The sequence below is a fragment of the Microcebus murinus genome, chromosome 14 (genome assembly GCF_040939455.1).
Source record: "Microcebus murinus isolate Inina chromosome 14, M.murinus_Inina_mat1.0, whole genome shotgun sequence".
In the NCBI taxonomy this organism is placed as follows: Eukaryota; Metazoa; Chordata; class Mammalia; order Primates; family Cheirogaleidae; genus Microcebus; species Microcebus murinus.
Window position 1 is genome coordinate 29057707 of NC_134117.1, and position 19220 is coordinate 29076926.

General features: G+C 36.2%; 1 protein-coding gene across 1 annotated transcript in view; it reads left to right on the forward strand.

Annotated features, from left to right (window-relative positions):
- The window catches only part of TM9SF3 (transmembrane 9 superfamily member 3), a 60387-nt gene that overhangs the window by 13316 nt on the left and 27851 nt on the right, over positions 1-19220 (forward strand). The window contains exons 3-7 of the mRNA XM_012767302.2: positions 5873-5995; positions 8327-8487; positions 9533-9610; positions 16467-16598; positions 18199-18365. Coding sequence (XP_012622756.1) covers positions 5873-5995; positions 8327-8487; positions 9533-9610; positions 16467-16598; positions 18199-18365 — 661 coding nt within the window. The remainder of the gene's footprint in view (positions 1-5872; positions 5996-8326; positions 8488-9532; positions 9611-16466; positions 16599-18198; positions 18366-19220) is intronic.

Below are 19220 nucleotides of genomic sequence, written 5' to 3' on the forward strand. Positions count from 1 at the left end.
GTTCAGTGGTTCTCGGTCTTGGCTGTTCTCATCTTTACTGTGCAATATTTCCCTCTAGATATCTGCCTGGGTCATATAAGCCCGAGTGCCAAAGGGTGGGGAAAAGGGCTCAGGGCTGGGGGGTGGCAGGTCCTGTCATTCAGCCCAAAGATTTTTACTTACGGTAATCTCCCTACCCTATTTTTAGTCTCTGGAGTCTACTATTCCTGCTGTCCCTGATTCTGGAGCTTCTCTGATTTAAGTTCTGAAAAGGAAGTTTCCTCTTGTCTACTGCAGGGGTTAAGATGAGGGTATAGTATTTATCTAGCTGTATGATGGATGGAGGAGGAGACTTGGGCATCCAACCTCTCCATATACATGTTTTTATACAATTCCCCTATGTGTTCACCCTTCCATCTGTCCCCCTACGTTTTGAGGTCTGTGGTGCCTCCGAGTCCTGAGTGTCTCTTCATTTCTGTGGCATTCTTTTTATAGGTATCCCATCTCTGTTATGTTTTTCTCTGCTGTATTAGTCATTTGTCATCTTACCTCTGTTTTCCATTTTGTAAAAATTTGTTGAAGTCTTTTCTCTGCTGTCTTGTCTTCTTTTTGTCTTTGTGGACTTCCATCCTTTTTATTCCTTTACTGACATTTTAATGGGCTTCGGGAAGGAAAAGAGATATACTGTGGTTAAATCTGCCTTGTTTAGTTGGAAATCTGGAAAATTGATGCAATATTTTGTCCTCTTGGTTTCAACCAAAGTGTTTTAGCCAGGCCAAATGATTTGAATCTGAAATTTGTCAGTTCTTATTAGTGATTTCTTATACCTTGTGCTAACTGCAAATCTGATAAGTATGGGCTTTTTATACGTTCTTATTCAACCCATTGATAACCATTGTTCTTATTCAGACTGACTTCTTTTTTTGTTTTCAAAGGAATGTATATGTGTATATTTTTTTCTAATTTTAACAGTGGTATAGGTTCAGTGTACACAATTTAGGAACTACAGAAAAATATAAAGAAGAAAATAAAAATCACTTGGATATAATTACTATTAACATTTTGTTGTATTTTCTTCAATCTTTCCTTTCTTTCGTTCTGTTCATTCACATTGTATGTAAAAATTGAGTTCATGTTATACAATTTTTTAAGTTTACTTAATAAACAGTTATATAGAGCTTATGTACCAGATAAGCAGTGCTTATGTACTGCTCTAAGCACTTTCTAACTCATTTAAAAAGTTATGTATAGTTTTTAAAAAACAGTTTTTGTTGAGACAGGGTCTTGATATGTTGCCCAGTCTGGTCTTGAACTTCTAGGCTCAAGTGATTCTCCCACCTCAGCCTCCTAAAACTCTGGGACTACAGGCATGAGCCTTCTGTGCCCAGCCTATATATAGTTTTTATTCTGCTTTTTTTCTCCTAATATTTTATGAGTTTGTCCTTATATAGTTAATTACTCTTTTGAAAATGTGGCTGCATAGTATTCTATAACTTGGATACTATAATTTACCCCCATTTCCCAGTTGTAAGATATTTTGATCCTATCTTCCATCCTTCTTTCCTTTCTTCTTTTCTTTTTCTACTTTTTGAAATAACAGTGCATTTGGCTGTCCTTGCACATAAGTGCTTTAACCTATATGAATCTTTTATTAGGATAGATTCTTAGAATTACTGAATCAAAGGGTAAAAACATATTTTAAACAGTTCTTGAAACATATTACCACATAACGATTTAGAAAAAAACTGTACAGTTTATACTACCAGTTAGGGTGGTCAGTTAATCCATACTCTTTATATAAATTGTTTAAATCACTGCATGTATACTAGTTTTTCCTGTCTTTCTTTTACTTTAATTTATTCAGCAGTTATTGAGTGTCTTACTGCATTCCAGCTCTATGGTAGGCTCTGGATATACCGAGTTCAGCTAGGAGCTCTGGCTTCAGAGATCCATGGGCTCTCTGAAAAGGTACTCTTGATTTTATGTGAATGTGCATTTTGCAGGGAGTGCAAGAGAGATATCACTTTCATTGGATCTCAAGGGGTATGAGGTCCAGGGAAAGTTAAGAACACTGTCTACAAATATATTGGCACTTTCTGTCCTTAAAACAACTCTGGGAAGGAGATAAATATTATTTCTCTTTTACAGTTGAGGGAACTGGGGTTCATGGAGTTTAAATGACTTGCTTTTTTATTCATATAGCTAATAGGCACAGAAGGTCAGACTATAACTCACCTTTCTGCTCATTTCTCTATTAATTTGTCTATATTGATTTCATGAGAGACTGTGCCAAATGCTGCTGCGTTTGAGGTAGAGTATTTCTCATTTTCCAATTTAGTAATGTTATCAGAAGAGAAAATAAAGTATGACATGATATATTCTTAGAGAACTCACAAATAACATCACATTCTTTTCTCAGTGCTTTCACTGCCTATTTAATTATTAGTCTGGAGTTTTATTGGGAATTGATGACAGACTATTGGTGTGTAGTTTCTAGAATCTACCTAACCTTGCTTTCTTTTTTTTAGACAGAGTCTCACTCTGTTGCCCAGGCTAGAGTGCCATGGCGTCAGCCTAGCTCACAGCAACCTCAGACTCCTGGACTCAGGCGATTCTCCTGCCTCAGCCTCCCAAGTAGCTGGGACTACAGGCACGTGCCACCATGCCCGGCTAATTTTTCTATGTATTTTTAGTTGTCCAATTAATTTCTTTCCATTTTTTAGTAGAGATGGGGTCTCATTCTTGCTCAGGCTGGTTTCAAACTCCTGACCTTGAGCAGTCCACCTGCCTCAGCCTCCCAGAGTGCTAGGATTATAGGCGTGAGCCACTGTGCCTGGCCCTAAGCTTGCTTTCTGTTTGAAAAATCAGTGTTAACATTTGCCGCTTTACAACTTTGGCTTTATTTTTCTCCCATAAAAATATTTATGTTGGTAAAATCTTAATTGCATCTTCAGAATTCATGGGTGTGTGTTGCATCTGAGAAAGGTATATGCTATTATAATTTTAAAGCAGTGATTGATGGTGGTAGATTTTTTAGATTGTTTTCCAGTTACATAGAATGCTTAATAATGATTTGGCATATTCATACAAATTACATTGGTTACCTTTAAAGTGGCTCCCTCCTGAGAGAAGAGCTATTTCAGTTGGGCAATCAGACTCTTCAGTTATTTATAATGTTTGTGTTTGTCTTCATGCCAGAAAGGGGAATTTCATTAAAACATGACCAGCATCCTTTTTACAGCCTGCCATAATGATAGTTATTCCTTTTACTACAGTATTTCTTTTCTAGACTTTATATCCGTGAGACTCTCCTCCAAAATTTAATTTGTTTGTATTAGCATTTTCTCCTTCTCTACACACACACACACACACACTGTTCATACACAGATGCATCTGTATAGGTGCGTACCCTAATATAGCTGGTAATTTTCTTTGCCAACAAATGGAAAATCATGCTGTTAAAATTTCTTGGAATTTTTTTGTTTATTTACTGCCTAGTCTGCAAGGTACTGAAGCAGACATAGCTGGGGGCGAATAGGATATACTCATTTATGAACAAAGCTCTCAAGATATAGGGGTGTTTTTGAGGCATTAAGGTACTGATATGAGGTAGCGAGTGGTACAAGCCTTCGTGCTGTAAGGGAGGTATAGAAAGAAAGCCATGGAACCTCAGAGCAAGGGGCAGGCTGTGGCAGATGAGAGGTATGGGGTGGGCGGTGGGGGGAATCAGGAACTATTTTGTGGAGGAAAGGGTGAGGAAATGGAAGAGATTTTAGGCTGGACATTTGAGGTGGAGTTAACAGCATGAACAAAAAACGCTCAGAGGCTAAGAAAACACAAGGTTTGTGGGAACTGCAGAGTTTGGCTAGAGTGTAAAGACAGAGGATGATAGATCAATTGGGAAATAGAGAATTGAACTAAAGTTCAGACTGTGAGGAGGAAGCTTTAAAAATTTTCTACAGGTAAATGTCCTTTGTACTTAAAACTACTACATTGTTAATGACTGTTATCAATGAATGTTTCTTACAGCAAGGAATTTAGTGGCTTTGCAGAGGTAGCTGTGAGGTCTCCCATAGTCACTACAGCTGTTTGTTGCCCCTCAAGGCTGGGCCTTCCTTTGGTTCTGCCTGTCCCTTCTGTAGTTGCCTGCTGCCTTTTATTATCACATTCCATGGAGACCCCATTAGAGGACTTCTTACTGCTAGTTCTCCTAGCTCCTGCTGTAGGAATCCTTTATAGCAATCTCGTTTCCTAACTGTCCCTTGTTTCACTGCTCTGCCTCAGTTTTTACCATTATGAAAACCCTAACTTCCTCTACCCTATGAAAACCCTAACTTCCTTTCTACCCAGGCACTGCCTAGAAGTGCCTGGGAGAAAGAAAATCTGTGTGGAAGTCATTGTTCTTGGAGACAAATTACTTTCCTACTTTGAGAGTGAGAGTATTTCCCCATCCTTCTTCCATGGGACTTAAGTGTTTGCTGCCATCTTTGAGGTTGTCATTTTGGGATACTTATTCTGGGCTGATCTATAATAAGGGGAAGCTGTTCTCTCTGTTGAGGGTTGGGGAGACATATTGCTGGGTATCTTGAGTTGTAACTTAGATTACTCTTTCTTATAGAGACAATATTATAGGTAGCCATTAAATTCATGGTTCAGTTACAATTATGTTTAAGAAGTTTGAGCAATATTTAAGAACTTTAAAAATGTTTCTTTGGAAAAAAATACATTTTGGATTCTAAATAATCAATATTTTATTACAAAGAGTATAGAACTTAAACCTGTGCTTTCTTTTTTATTCGTAAGATTGACTTATTTTTTCTAATTACTTTAGTTGTATACCACAGTAATTAAATCCTTTTGATTGACATCTGAAGTACAGATTTTTGGATTTTGTTTTGTTAGAAACATAAGCACATTTTTGAAATACTAAGTTTATAAATTAGAGGAACATCTGAACAGAATTATGGTAGCAGTATTTTTGAAAGCAGTCAAGAGTGGAAATGACTCATCTTTAGGGAATTTTCAGGTAATTTCTAAGTAGTAACACCTGCTGGATAGAGGTTTGCGTTTTAATCTTCCTAATTATAAATAGTCACTGGGATTTTTTATAGAATCTGTGGCCCCTAGTGACTTGTATTTCTAAGAATGTTAAAAAGAGTGTTTATCTCAGAGATCTTATAGCTAGAAATTATTATCTCTATTTAGGATCATGTTCTTGAGCTTTCGTATATATTAAATGAAAATTTAAATGTTTGAAACTTTTTTATTTTTATTTTTTAAATTTATTATTTATTTATTTAGAGACAGAGTCTTGCTTTGTTGCCCAGGCTAGAGCTCCTGGGCTCAAGCAATCCTCCTGCCTCAGCCTCCCGAGTAGCTGGAGCTACAGGCATGCGCCACCATGCCTGGCTAATTTTTTTCTATATATATTAATTGGCCAATTAATTTCTTTCTATTTATAGTAGAGATGGGGTCTCACTCTTGCTCAGGCTGGTTTCAAACTCCTGACTTCGAGCAATCCGCCCACTTCGGCCTCCCAGAGTGCTAGGATTATAGGTGTGAGCCACCACGCCCGACCTTATTTTTTAAATTTATTTTAAAGTTACTTTGTAAATGTTCTTGTGTAATTTTCTTTATATAAGGGATGATTTCTTCATTTAGTAAGGTAATCTTTGAAAATAAAGATGATTAAGATTCTTTCATTATAAAAAATCTTAATGATATACAAAAGAAGAAAGGATAGTTTACACAACCTCCATATATTTATCACCCAGATTCAACTATTATGAATAGAAATTTTAATTTCAGGAAATATTGGCTTTTTCCTTCTGTTATTTTTCCTGTAACTATTTTGCAAACAAGGGGGCTAATTTGCAATTTTTATTTTATGCAGATGATGTAATGCCAGCCACTTACTGTGAAATTGACTTAGATAAAGAGAAGAGAGATGCATTTGTGTATGCCATCAAAAATCACTACTGGTACCAGATGTACATAGATGACTTACCAATATGGGGTAAGTATTGTATATTGTATTTAAGGTTTGGGAAAATTTGCATAATGAGCAAGATTTATGTAATGACTCTGTTAAGGTGATTTTATGCTGGATCACAGTGTAAATAGTCACTATTGTCCACAGAATGATTTTAATACCAATTTTATAGTCCTGTGTTACTTGAAGGATTTTTGACATTGCCAAACCTTACATGAAACTTCCCCAAAATAAAACTTTTATAGTATAATTTTTTAGATTCAAGGAATTAAAACGTACTTGGAACAATCTGAAAAATTCTTTTCCCCCTTTTTCTCCTATCTTATTTTAACTTGTTCTTTTAAATACAATTAAAGGGACTAAATAGGATTTTGAAGTTTAATTCTGCCTTTCTCTTACATGGTACTGTGATAATACAGTTTGGTATAATAGTTTCTTGAATGGTTTGTTTTCTTTCTTTGTTATTTTCTAACACTGATAATATTAAAAAAATTTTAATGTTTTTGCTCTTATCCATATTAATGGAGAAGAGCTATGGCATAGTTACTACAAATTTGTGCGTAATCCAAAAATGATTTGTGTTGGATTTGATTAAATTATTTAAAATGCAAAGCATGGCCAACATGTTTGATCACATTTATCTCTAATTTTCTTTTTTGCCTCTGGACATCTGCTCTTGTATATGATTAAGGTTTCTTCTAATTCTTAAAATTGTTAGCAGACTACTATCCTCATGGGCAGTAAACTATGAAAGTCTGACCATGTCAGATCAGAGTTTAACTAATACTAAGATGAAGTATATAAGAAAGTTAATCTCAAGGGATAATTGTATACATCATCATTACTATGTTGCATGTTAATTAGGCATATATAGTAAGCATTTCATACAGATGATGGTAATTACTATTACAGCAACACAGACATTTCTGTGATCAGTTCTGAAGATAGTAGATGTGCTGAATATTCACTGAAGATTTCTGAGCCTGTAGTTCAGGAAAATTCCTTGAGCCTCCTGTGGTTTTGGTGAGAGAGCAGATTCCCCCCTTTTCTTTTCCGTTGCTTCTGGGTTTCTTGTCTGGATCTTTAGGTTTTTTCATTCATTGCTGTCTCTTTAGCAACTTTGGCAACTATGATTTCCTATGTTAAAAAAAATCTTTTTTAGTCTTGGGATTTCAGGATCTGTCATGTTTGGGGAGATACTAATACTTTTGGATGTCCTAAAATGTCTGAACCATGGGGAATCCTTATCAAAATGTTTGGCATAAAGATTTCAAAGTCTTTCAAAAGCCTCCTTAGGGAGAGCTTCTTATTTGGTGTGATTATGTTGTCACTCCCAAAGTCTGGCTTTCAGAGTAGATAGGTAAATAAACCTTAATGCAATTAATTATTATTGCTTATGAGCTATTTTTAAAAAAAAAATATTTAAAAAAGAAATTAATTATTAGAAGAATTTCATTATCCTCTACCATCCCAAACAAAACTATATTCCTTGAGTTTGTACCAACTAGACTCACTTTGGTTAATAACCAAATAATCCTTCATAAGAAATGATCATTCCCCCCCCCCCAATACTTTAATAGGGTGCATTGACCATAGAGAGAAGGCCCTAAGGACTGTAAGGGTTTGGGGAGTATCTGGGCTTAGGCAGGGAACATTAGACAAGCAGTTGACAGTTGGAGGGCACCAGGGATGGATCCTCAGCTCCCACCTATTGCCCTCACATTGTGTGGATCTTTTCCTTTCAATATCCAAATCATGATCAAATGATCATTTTAAACTATTACCTCATTACCATTTATCTTCAACACTTCTTTAATTTTAATGACTTTGCAGGGACAGGTCCAGTACTTGAGTTATAAAAAGGAGACAGTTTTGGTACCCATATACACATGTGTGCATCTCATCAGGAACAGTACATCATAGGTTATTAGATAAAGTAATGGAAACCTTTGTTTTAATTTAGGTTTGATCACAGGTAACTGGATAACCTTGAACAGATAGTGATATAGCATCTTGCCGAAATATTTAGATATTAGGAAATATGCACATACAAGGTGATAATTATTATAATGAAGATTATACTAATGATAGAGCATGAACTTTGAGGATTAAATTAGTGGTCAGTTATGCTGAGCTGTTTGTTCATCACTTTTTCACTGTGTTATGATAAGGGTGTATGTTTGCTAGGTAGTTAATGAAGAGTCCAATTTGCACATTTGCCTTATTCTAACCACGAGGAATAATGGTAATATTGCTTTTTTAATATTTAGAAACACTTTTAATGAGCTTTTAGCTTCTAAGATATTTTAAATATTAAATGGTATTATCTTGTATAAAATGTTTTTTCTTTTGTAGGTATTGTTGGTGAGGCAGATGAAAATGGAGAAGATTACTATCTTTGGACCTACAAAAAACTTGAAATAGGTTTTAATGGGAATCGAATTGTTGATGTTAATCTAACTAGTGAAGGAAAGGTGAAACTAGTTCCAAATACTAAAATACAGATGTCATATTCAGTAAGTATTAAAATAATTTTATGTAGGAAGTAGTGTTTATGATCTAATATCAATAATTAAATGTGTTTTTGAGCTTCAGTAAATGAAAATGTAGCTTGAAATGGGATGCAACAGAATATTATTAAAACTATATTTTCTCAGTGTACCTAAGTAAGCCTCCTAAAAGCAAGGAGATTTGCTTCAGATCTATAGTATTAGATACCAGTTACGCATTTGCAAGACTTACCATTTGCTATAACAAAGTTTGCCGTTATAACTGGGCAGTTATACTAATCCAGTCATGTATTTTCACAGTTATGTTTTTAGATTGCAGTACTTTCTCTTTGCTTTTTACTATTGCAGGTAAAGATAATGTTGTATTGAAAGTTGCTGGATAGGCATAGTTACCATGGCTTGCTTTGTCAGTTGGAGTAATATGCTCCTGCAGAGTGAGAGCTTGTCAGAGCCCTTTAGCAATTGTCAAGCTAATTCTGCTTAAAAATAGTGGAAAGGAGAGAGAAATTCAATGTTGTAGGCCTCTTTCTTTGCTAGTTTTTTATCATAACTGGAATGAGTCCATTGCTAGTAGAAAATTTTGAAAGGTTTTCAAGCTTTGTGCATACGTACCTTGTACAGATAATATTTGTGTAACTGAACTTACAAAGAAATTTGATCATTGTGAGATAAGTAATGCAATCTAAAAATAAAGATGTACAGATTGTTATTTTAATTGGTTTAAACACTTGTAACGTGAGCTTGTACTACTTCAGTTCTTACCACATTTTTCAGGTCAGAGTATGTAAGTCAGTAATATTAAATAGTCCTTAAAAACTTGAAGTGATCCCTCTAAGGAAAGTTGTAAATTTTGTTAATACACAGAGAGGAAAGTTGGTTAGTGTTATCATACCTGTTTCGATTTCTCAAATTGTTAGTAACTTTCCACCGTTTCTCTAGTTAATTTTAATTCTAAGTGAATAAATAATCCTACATTTTGCTCAGAGTTTTGTCATCAGATTATTCATTTGTTTACTGGCTTTTATTTTTAAATGAAAAAAATTTTTTTCAGGTAAAATGGAAAAAGTCAGATGTAAAATTTGAAGATCGATTTGACAAATATCTTGATCCGTCCTTTTTTCAACATAGGGTAGGTAAATAGTTCATGTATTTTAAGACATTGAATATGTACATCAATCAGTTTAACAAACATCGAGCATCTGTCATATGCAGGGAATTGTGCTGAGGGCTGTGAATTTCAGGATTTAGTTAACGATGATCTCACATGTGAACTTGAAGTCATAAGGGCAATAGGCAGTTTTAGAGGAACAATCCAAAGCTCCCTTCTTCATGCCTGGCATTTAAGCCAATTAAGAGCTATACAGGGAAAAACACAACACGTGGGAAGCCAGAATATCACCAATAAGGGTAACATTGGAGAATGTGGCTGGTATTCATGGTCGAGTGGGCTTCTTACAACAGAAACTCAGAATCAGACAGACTTAACACACTCAGGACTGGGCACATGAGCACCTGCCCTTATAAAACTTATAGTATGGAGAAAGAGCAGACTGTTTGCATCCTCTGGAAAGGAAGGACAGAATGAGAGAGTGGACTGAGGCCAGGAGGTTTTTGCTAGTGGAAATCCTTCCACAAAGGAAGAAACATCAAGAATGGGAAGAAATACCTTCCTCATCCCCCACCCCTACAAAACAGATACAAGCTGAATCTCAGTTCATAAGACCAGTGGCACTGGGGCCGGTTTTGTACAGGTAGTTTGGATTCTTTCTAGCAAAAAACATGCTTTATTTTGGTGGTTCCCTCCTTCAAAGATGGAGATAAAAAGACAGTAAGGCACATAAGAGGATATATCCATTCCTCTGAGTTCCCTCCTGAATTACCTCTTCTTTTTATCTAATCTTTTGGCTAGGAATTCTAAAGTTTATTAATCACCTATTTTTGAGATGGCCCATAAGTTTTTGTGGTTTAAGATTTATATATTCCTGCTAGGTTCTACCCTTAGACTCTATTAGAACCTATCACTACTTATCTTCCTCAGGGTCCTAGGATTTAAAAAAAGCTATTTGGAGGATTTAAAAGCTATTTGGAATTTAGTCTTTACTGAAGGATTTAGCAAACTACTCCTAGAGCTAAAATTTCCCCCTCCCACCCCTCCAGTTAATAATGCTCAGGCAATCCTGAGTAGAATAGTTCAGTTAAGGGTATGGACACAGATAATGTCAAGATTTAGGTAACATTTGAGAATATGAAGGCCCTCAGCTGACACTCCTTACTGGAACACATAGGTCTGCCTTGTTCTAGTCCCACTGGGTATTGGCAGCTTGGGGGAAAGACTGCCTTTTAGCATTTTCCCTGTAGAGCAGTGTACTGAATTTATTCTTTCAGCACATATGAATTGAGCACCTTTTAAGTGCCAAAGGGCTGTGCTAGGTAAATAGGACACATTAGAAACAAGAGGCAAAGATCCATTCCCTTTTGGAGCTCATGTTCTGGTTGGGGAGACATGCGGTAAACATAATAAGTAAAACATATATTGTGTTCAAAGTAAGTGTGTCGAAAAAGAAAATATAGAGCAGCAGAACAACAGTGCTGGGGTGGGGCAAATTGCAGTTTTAAACTCAGCTGTCAGAGTAAGCCTCTGAGATGACTTTTGAGCAAAAGAGCGAAGGAGTTGAAGGAAATCAGGAATGTGGATATCTGGGGGAAAGGAATTTCCAGGCAAAGGCAACACCATTGAAAGACCTGTTAAAATGGAAACATGCTACTTGTGGTTTGAGGAATAGCAAGAAGATGAAGTCAGATAGGTAGCAGGAGCCACAACATCCATGCTCACTGTAAAGACTTTAGATTTTACTCTTGAATGCAAAGAGGCTAGGGAAGCATTGTTTTTTCAGCAGTGGAATGACAAATCTGACTAATGTTTTGAAAGGATCACTGAGTTATTATGTTGAAAGAAGGTTCCTTGGGGTCATGGGTAGAAGCAGGGAGAGCAGTATGGAGGCTGGGTAGCAATCCAGATGAGAGGTGAGGTACCTCAGACCAGGATGGTAGCAGTGTAGGTGGTAAGAAGAATTGAAGGTAGAGCCAGCCAGATTTCCTGATTGATAGGAAAATGAAGACTGGCCGCCCAGGTTTTCAGTGTGGAGCTGCTATCACTGGGCCATATGTGGAGGAGGTTTGGAGGGGAAGATCAGGGTGCAGTTTGGGACTTGTTAGTTTTAATGTGTCTGTAAGACATCTAAATGGAGATACCAGCAAGTTGGATATATCCATCTGGAGTTCAGGAGAAAGGTCTGGGCTAGACACACAAATTTTGCAGTATTTGGCATATAGATGATATTTAAAGCTTTGAAACTGGTTGTAATTAAATAAGGAAGGTAAATGTAGAGAGAGAAGAGGACCAGGATTGAGCCCTGGGGTCAGTAATAAGAGTTTAGGAAGAATAGTAGAGTCTGGCTGAGGGCTTTGAGGAAAAAAATAAGAATGTATGGTGTTCTGAAAGCCAAGAGAAGAAAGTGTATCTTCGTGGATAGAGAGATTAGTTCTGAATTGTTGCTGATGGGTCAAGTAAGATGAGCACTGAAAGTGACTGTTAGATTCATCTGGAGTCACTGGTGAACTTGACAAAAAGCAATTTTGGTATAGTGGTGGAGCAAAATCTGAACGGAGCTGCTATAAGAGAATGGGAGGAGAAGAATTGGAGACAGGAAGTTTAGAATTGTGAGGGAGAATTGTGAGGAGTTTGGCTGTCAAACTGAGCAAAGAAATGGTGCAGTGGCCAGTAGGGAAGATGGAGTTAGATGGATGTTTGTTTTTTTTTTTAACATGTGAGGAAAACGGGGGCTTGATGGAGAGTACGAAACTGACAGTGTAGAAGGAAAGGAGAATTACTGTAGTGTTTTCCTTAAGTAAGTGGGAGGGGATGGGATTTACTGTGTAAGTGTAAGGATTGCTTCTAAAAGCACAGGCAGAGGAGCTAGAGCCGAATTCAGACTCTGGCTCGGGCCAGTTGTACTTAGTTGAATGACTCAGTTCTCATCTTCTGTTCAATTAATAGTGAAGCAAAGATTATAATACCTTGCAGAGTTGTTGGAAAATTTCACTTTGATGATGTATATAAACCACCTAGTTCAGTGTCTGGCACATAGCAGGTGCTCAGTAAGAGGCAGCATTGTTGGTATAGTTATCTCCAGTTGTCTTATAAAATGTATGACTGAGGGTGCTGCTTTAGGATTAGCAACACTAGGGGGTGCTGGAGTGCAGCAGTTAGTAGGGTTAGTAAACCCCTTTGTGGCATCAGGTTTCTTTATTATTTTTAAGAAATATTTTCCCTGATGTAATAAAGTTTCAAAATCATACAAAATTTCATAATTTTTAGAATAAAGGATAAAATGTGAGGTTATTAGTAGTACGTTATAATATTAAGAAGTATTGGTTTGAAGTTTATATCCTAGAATAGAAAAGAGCAGAGAGCCTTGTTATAAATTATAGCATTTTAGGTATATTTTTCTTATTACTAAATGGTGACTATATAAAACTTCTTTTTTCTTTAAAAATCTGATAAATTGACTAAAAGAGAATATGTGTTGCATACTTTCTTGTCTCTATTTTTTAAAAAAATTTTTTGCAGAGATGGGGTCTCACTATGTCCCAGGCTAGTCTTGAACTCCTGGTGTCAAGCTCTCCTGCCTCAGCCTCCCAAAGTGCTGGGATTATATGCCCAGTCTTTTAACCCCTCCCTTGACCTTTTCTGGGTTATTAATTTCCCAGGGTGGGAACAAAATCAAATCTTTGGAAAAGTCTATCATTATAAGAACAGTCTAAAATGATAGACTTTTCTTATAAATCTTAAATGATACTTTTATGCTAGAATTAGTTTTCTATAACATTTTTGGGCAAACATTTTAACAAAATGCATTCATTGTTTTCTTTATAATTTCAATAGATGCTTCAATAAATTGACAGAAAGAAGGAATGATATTATGAAGAGGCAGAGGCAATTGCTGTCTCCTATTTCTTAGGAAGAGCTATAGAGGTTGTCCCTTCCCTGAATAGCAGGTGGATAACAGAGCCAGGACTGCTCTTCACCTTAGTGTACATATTCAGCACATTAGCCCAAGTGAAAATCTATCATAATTGTACAAGACAGTACATATATATGTGTTACATTTTCTCTGTATATACCTTTAGAAGTTTAGAGAGCACCAAGGATATCTGTGAAGAACTGGAATATGTGGATGAGTGCTTTCATGGAGGAAAGGGTGCTTGTGTTGGATTTAAAGACTAAGTAGAATTTACTAGGTGAATAGAAGTAGATCTCCCAGGTGGAAGTTGCTATACTTCTTGGTCCTTGAGGAGGGATAGGCCTGATTAGAATATAGGATATAATGGAAAGAAAAGTTGACTAGGTAAGGCGAGGTGGCCATATTACAGGGAGTGCAGAATATTGGGGAGAATTGCTTAGATTTCATATGAGAGAAATCGGGTGTCTAACTCAAGTTTTAGAATAGGGGGAACATGATGAACAATATGAACATGATGTTTCAGAAAGATATACTTGGTAACTTTTTATAAACTAGGTTGAAAGGAAGGGGAGAGACAAGGGAAAAAGGCCAAGTGGGAGGCCATTAGAGTTATCAAGGTGTGAGGTGATGACATGGAATGGAGAGGAAGGGATAGATACAAGAGACATTTTAAAGAAAAACAGAAGCTTAATAATTATTACCTTTGAAAGATTAGGGAGAAGAAAGAACAAGAGATAATTCTAAGTTTTCAAAACCAGGCTGTGTGTGGTGGCTCATGTCTGTAATCCCAGCACTTTGTAAGGCCAAAGTGGAAGGATCACTTGAGGCCAGGAGTGTGAGGCCACCTGAGCAACATAGTGAGACCCTATCTCTATAAAAAGTAAGTTAGTTGGGCCTGGTGACATGCACCTGTAGTCCTAGCTACTCAGGAGGCTGAGACGGAATAATCACTTGGGCCTGAGAGTTCAAGGTCACAGTGAGCTCTGATTATACCACTCACTTCAGTCTGGGTGACAGTGTGAGACCCTGTCTCAGAAAAACAAAATACATATATATATTTTTGAAACCAAATGTTAGTTACATTAGCAGAAGTTAAAGAACCAGAAATGAGTGTTGCATGTGAAGCAGAAGATTGTGAGTTTATTTTGGGGCAGTCTGAATCTGAAATTCCAGAAACACATTTAAATAGTAGTAGCAAAAGTCTAAAACAGGAGTGAGAAAGAATCCTAGAGATTTGGGGTGAGGTGGGGTGGGTGGAAGGTATCATTATCATTGCTAGTTAAAAGTTCTGAGAGCCTAAAGAAGTCACAGCAGAGTACCAAGATTGGAGCTTCTGGAAAAGTTCACACAGGGTAGAAGGACCTGGCATTGAAGATGAAAGAGGAGGAGCAGCAGTCAGTGAAGTAGGATGGTATTGTGTCAGAAAAGGTCAGGTGTGGCAGAGATCAAGGAGAATGAGGCAGATAATTGACCGCTGAGTATGTTTAGAAGTTCATTCCTTTGAAAGAAATTTTGTGGGGCAACAGTGAGATCATATTGTGTTTTCAAGGAAGTGAGGGAAGAAATGGAACATGTAGTCTCATTTGAAAAGTATAGGCATTTAAAGGGAAGTGAGAAGATCAAGAATGAGGGGACTAAAGACGAAGAAGACACTTTAAAAGAAAATAATAGTACTAATAGTAACTTAATTTTTACTTGGTATTTAAGATGTGCCATATATTATATGCTTTACTTTTATTATCTTTTTTAAACCTTATAATAACCCCAGTGAGTAGATATCATTATGGACGAGAATCTTTGGAGATTGCTAATGTTGGTGAAAGGTGTAGGGTTAGGGGTGCAAAAGTACAGCAGAACAAAACATCTCAAAGAATGAGTGAGATCTACAGCCTAGTGACATGGTTGAGTTCAGAGGGAAACAACTTCTAGGAGATTGACAGGAGTCATCGAAGGCCAGGAGGATAGGTGTAGAAAGGTTGTATCCTGATGGATGGTAGAAGACAGGATCACCTGCTCAAGTGAAGGCAGGAGAAGGGGTGGCATTGGGGCCTTCAAGAGAGAGGAGACATTTTGGAACTGTCCTTAAGGACCTTTTTGGGATTTAAAATATAAATAAAGGAATCACTGAGCAGTGCCAAATTGGATGCACTGAGTTCTGAGATGCACTTGGAGACACAGTAGCTTGTGATTATGAACAGAATCTGGACATACTGGTGTGACTAATATGTGGATGAAATCGAAGCCTTGGGAATATTGAGGAGCTAAGGGATACTTTCCTATTCTTTGTGCCCTGAGTGGTTAATTTGGAAAGGACTGAAAGACAGTGGTGACAGGATGGAGAGGATGAACTAACTGGAAGCAAGTGAAGCAAATCATTCAGGAAGGTGGCCTAAGTCTGTGGTAGCCAGCTATGATGGTTTGGTCTTGGTATTTTAAGGAGGTTTTCAGGTGGTGGTTCAGTTGAGGGAAGGAACTAACACTTACTGAGTATCTAAGATGCCATACTTTTTATATATATTATTAAACTTTATAAATCACTTACAACATAAGTATTATTTCCTCCATTTTTCAAATGAGAAAACAGATCACATAGCTAGAAATTGGTAGAGCCTGGGTTAAATTCAGTCCTATTTGACTCCAAAGCCCATGTTTTTTCATGATATTACATGATATATGTTATATAGCCAAATTTTGTACTTTATTTGTACAATAAATTTGGTTTTGAAAATCTGTGTATGCTATTGTATAGCATATTTTCAATGTATAGAAACTTACTGTAAAGAAAGCCCATCCTTTAGCTATAATGAATACTCATCCCCAAAGTGTCTTAAATTTGGACTTTTATCTAAAAGATTTGCAAGACTGTATATATTTTTTGCATTAACCTCTAGTTGTCATGAAACCTATGAATTTTGTGACTGATATGTCATGTTGGTAACATTTTATTTTCTGTTATTTTAGATTCATTGGTTTTCAATTTTCAACTCCTTCATGATGGTGATCTTTTTGGTGGGCTTGGTTTCAATGATCTTAATGAGAACTTTAAGAAAAGATTATGCCCGGTACAGTAAAGAAGAAGAAATGGATGACATGGTGAGCAAACATTTTTACATTATATTTATAAAAACAATTTAACGCAGTGTTATTTTGAGTGTTGGAATGTAGGTCACAGTTTCTTATCTGAAATCCTTGAGGCCAGGTGATTTTTCAGAATTTTTAGGTGTTTTTTTAAGAGACAAGATCTCACTTTGTCACCTAGGCTGGAGGAGTGCAGTGGTATGGTCATAGCTCACTATAACCTCAGCCTCCTGAGTAGCTGGGATTATGGGCTTGTGCCGCACTGCACCCAGCTAATTTTTAAAAAAAATTTTTGTAGAGGCAGGGTCTCACTGTGTTGCCCAGGCTAGTCTCTAACTCCTGGCCTCAAGTGATCCTTTTGGGTCAATCCCCGAAGCACTGGGATTACAGGCATGAGCCACTGGGCCCAGCCCAGCAGAATTTTTAGGTTTTAGAGAGGTGTAAAACTCCCCTTGTAGTCTGGGACCATGCCCTGTAATCAAATACATTAACTTTTTCTTATAAATCAAAACACATGAATGTTCAGCCTAAGTGGGGTAAATAAACTGTGTAAATAACCTCTTGTTATTTCAAAACAAGTTTTGCCACCATTTAAGGATATGTCAAACGTAAGAAACAAAATTTTTATTGTTATTTCAGAATTGCAGCTAAGAGGTTATAGATCTGTATTGGTAACTTTCTAATACTGTTAAATATTACATAAAATTCAAGGAGTGGGTGGAAAGATTATTTTACATTTAGTAAAAATGTGAAGGTTTACAAAGTTTGTTTTCTAAATTCTTTTACTAAATTGTAGAACAAAAGTGTGTTCTAGAGACTGCTAATTAGTCATTTTGTGTAGGTGTCCTCCATAATTAAATAGTTTTGGTGGAAATAGTTTAAAATTTTAAATTTTAATGTGCTGAAGTATCAGAGGAATATATAAAATATTTAATGCTTCTTAAACTTCTGACCAGGATTCCCCCCAAAACAGTTTATCTTGAAGGGCTACTATTCCTTAAGAAACATTGTTTTAGAAACTGTTAAACTGTTGTAGAAACAGTTTAATGAGCACTTGCTTACTCAGATTGAAAAGTAAAAATTGAATTCTTTTAAAAAAATGCTATAGACAGTTAAATAAAAGCATCCATGGGATCCAATATTTTCACCATATGTTTTCTTATATTCTAGCCTATAAAAGACATTTCTGCATTTTTAGGGCATCCAGTACTGGTTTTGATACTCTTCTCTTTTGCTTTCTGCCTGGCCCCTGGTTGTGTATGAGCCACAGTCATGATGTGAATGGAAGAATAGTGTCTGAAAGTAACATTAAGAGAGTCAGTGCACTGTTCTCCCAATTTGACCATTTCTTTTTGTTCCCAAAGCTTTTCTTTTTCCATTATTTGAGATTCTCTGGACACAACCAGGAGTCAACTTTGTGAATCTCAACATTTTAAGTTATTAAGGCAATGAATATTTTAAATTAGAACTGTCTTTTCTCAATATTTTGGACCTCTTTAAATAGCTATAAATTTGGAGGGAGGAAACTTACAAGTGTAAATTTTTACCTTTCCACTGTATTTTAATTTGATTCCAAATGATTTGCTTTTCTCTATACATAACTATTTGCATATAGGATAGAGACCTAGGAGATGAATATGGATGGAAGCAGGTGCATGGAGATGTATTTAGACCATCAAGCCATCCACTGATATTTTCTTCTCTCGTTGGTTCTGGCTGCCAGATATTTGCTGTATCTCTCATTGTTATTATTGTTGCAATGATAGAAGATTTATATACAGAGTAAGTGCCTGTACTTTATTACTTTTTTGTTCTTGAATAGTTTTAATTGTTGGAACCTTTTAAGTCAATCATAATTAAATATTTCCTTATTTCAGTTATCTTAGAATTTATGGTAAATATCATTCTTGCTGATTATTAAAGGATAATAATTTAGTATTAAAGAACATTTTTGTTGGTTATAAAGGTTATGTTCAGTTAGAGATACGAGCAGAGGTTATTTTCAATCCAGAACTTCTGACGAAGTGAATAGGCATTTTTTTTTAAAGTTGAAGATCCAATAGGAGCTTCCTAAGAAGTACAAGGATTTCAAAGTTACTAAGTTAGTGCTTCACATATACCTCTAAAACTGGGAGACCTCTACAGAATAGATTGTAAATAATAATGAAAGAGTGGTGGGAAAGTCACATGAGGTAGGTTAGAAAAATAATTTAGTGACTTAAAAAAAAAAGTCCGGAGTCAATATTTTACCTTTACCTGGTTTTTGCTACATTTTTTTCTTTGCAAACAAAACCATTTGCAAGAAATTCTTGATTTGAGGTCTTTGAATTATAAGAAAAAGTTACATATATACAAAAGATCTCAAGTCCCTATTGAGTGGTCCCATAACCTTGTCTTCAGAGTGCAGACACACTCTGGTGCCTGGGGGATAGTGGTTATAATTCAGGTATTTCAGATGCTGCCCCTGAAGTCCTCAATCAGAATGATACTTTTCTCCAGTTACATTTCATACCCCTATTTCAGTTAATAATGCATTCTTTCCTATATATGCCCAACATTTTGTGGACAAGCAATAAATTCTTGCTGAAAGACTAGCTCTTTAGTTATATAGTAAATATTTAACTGTATATTAAATAG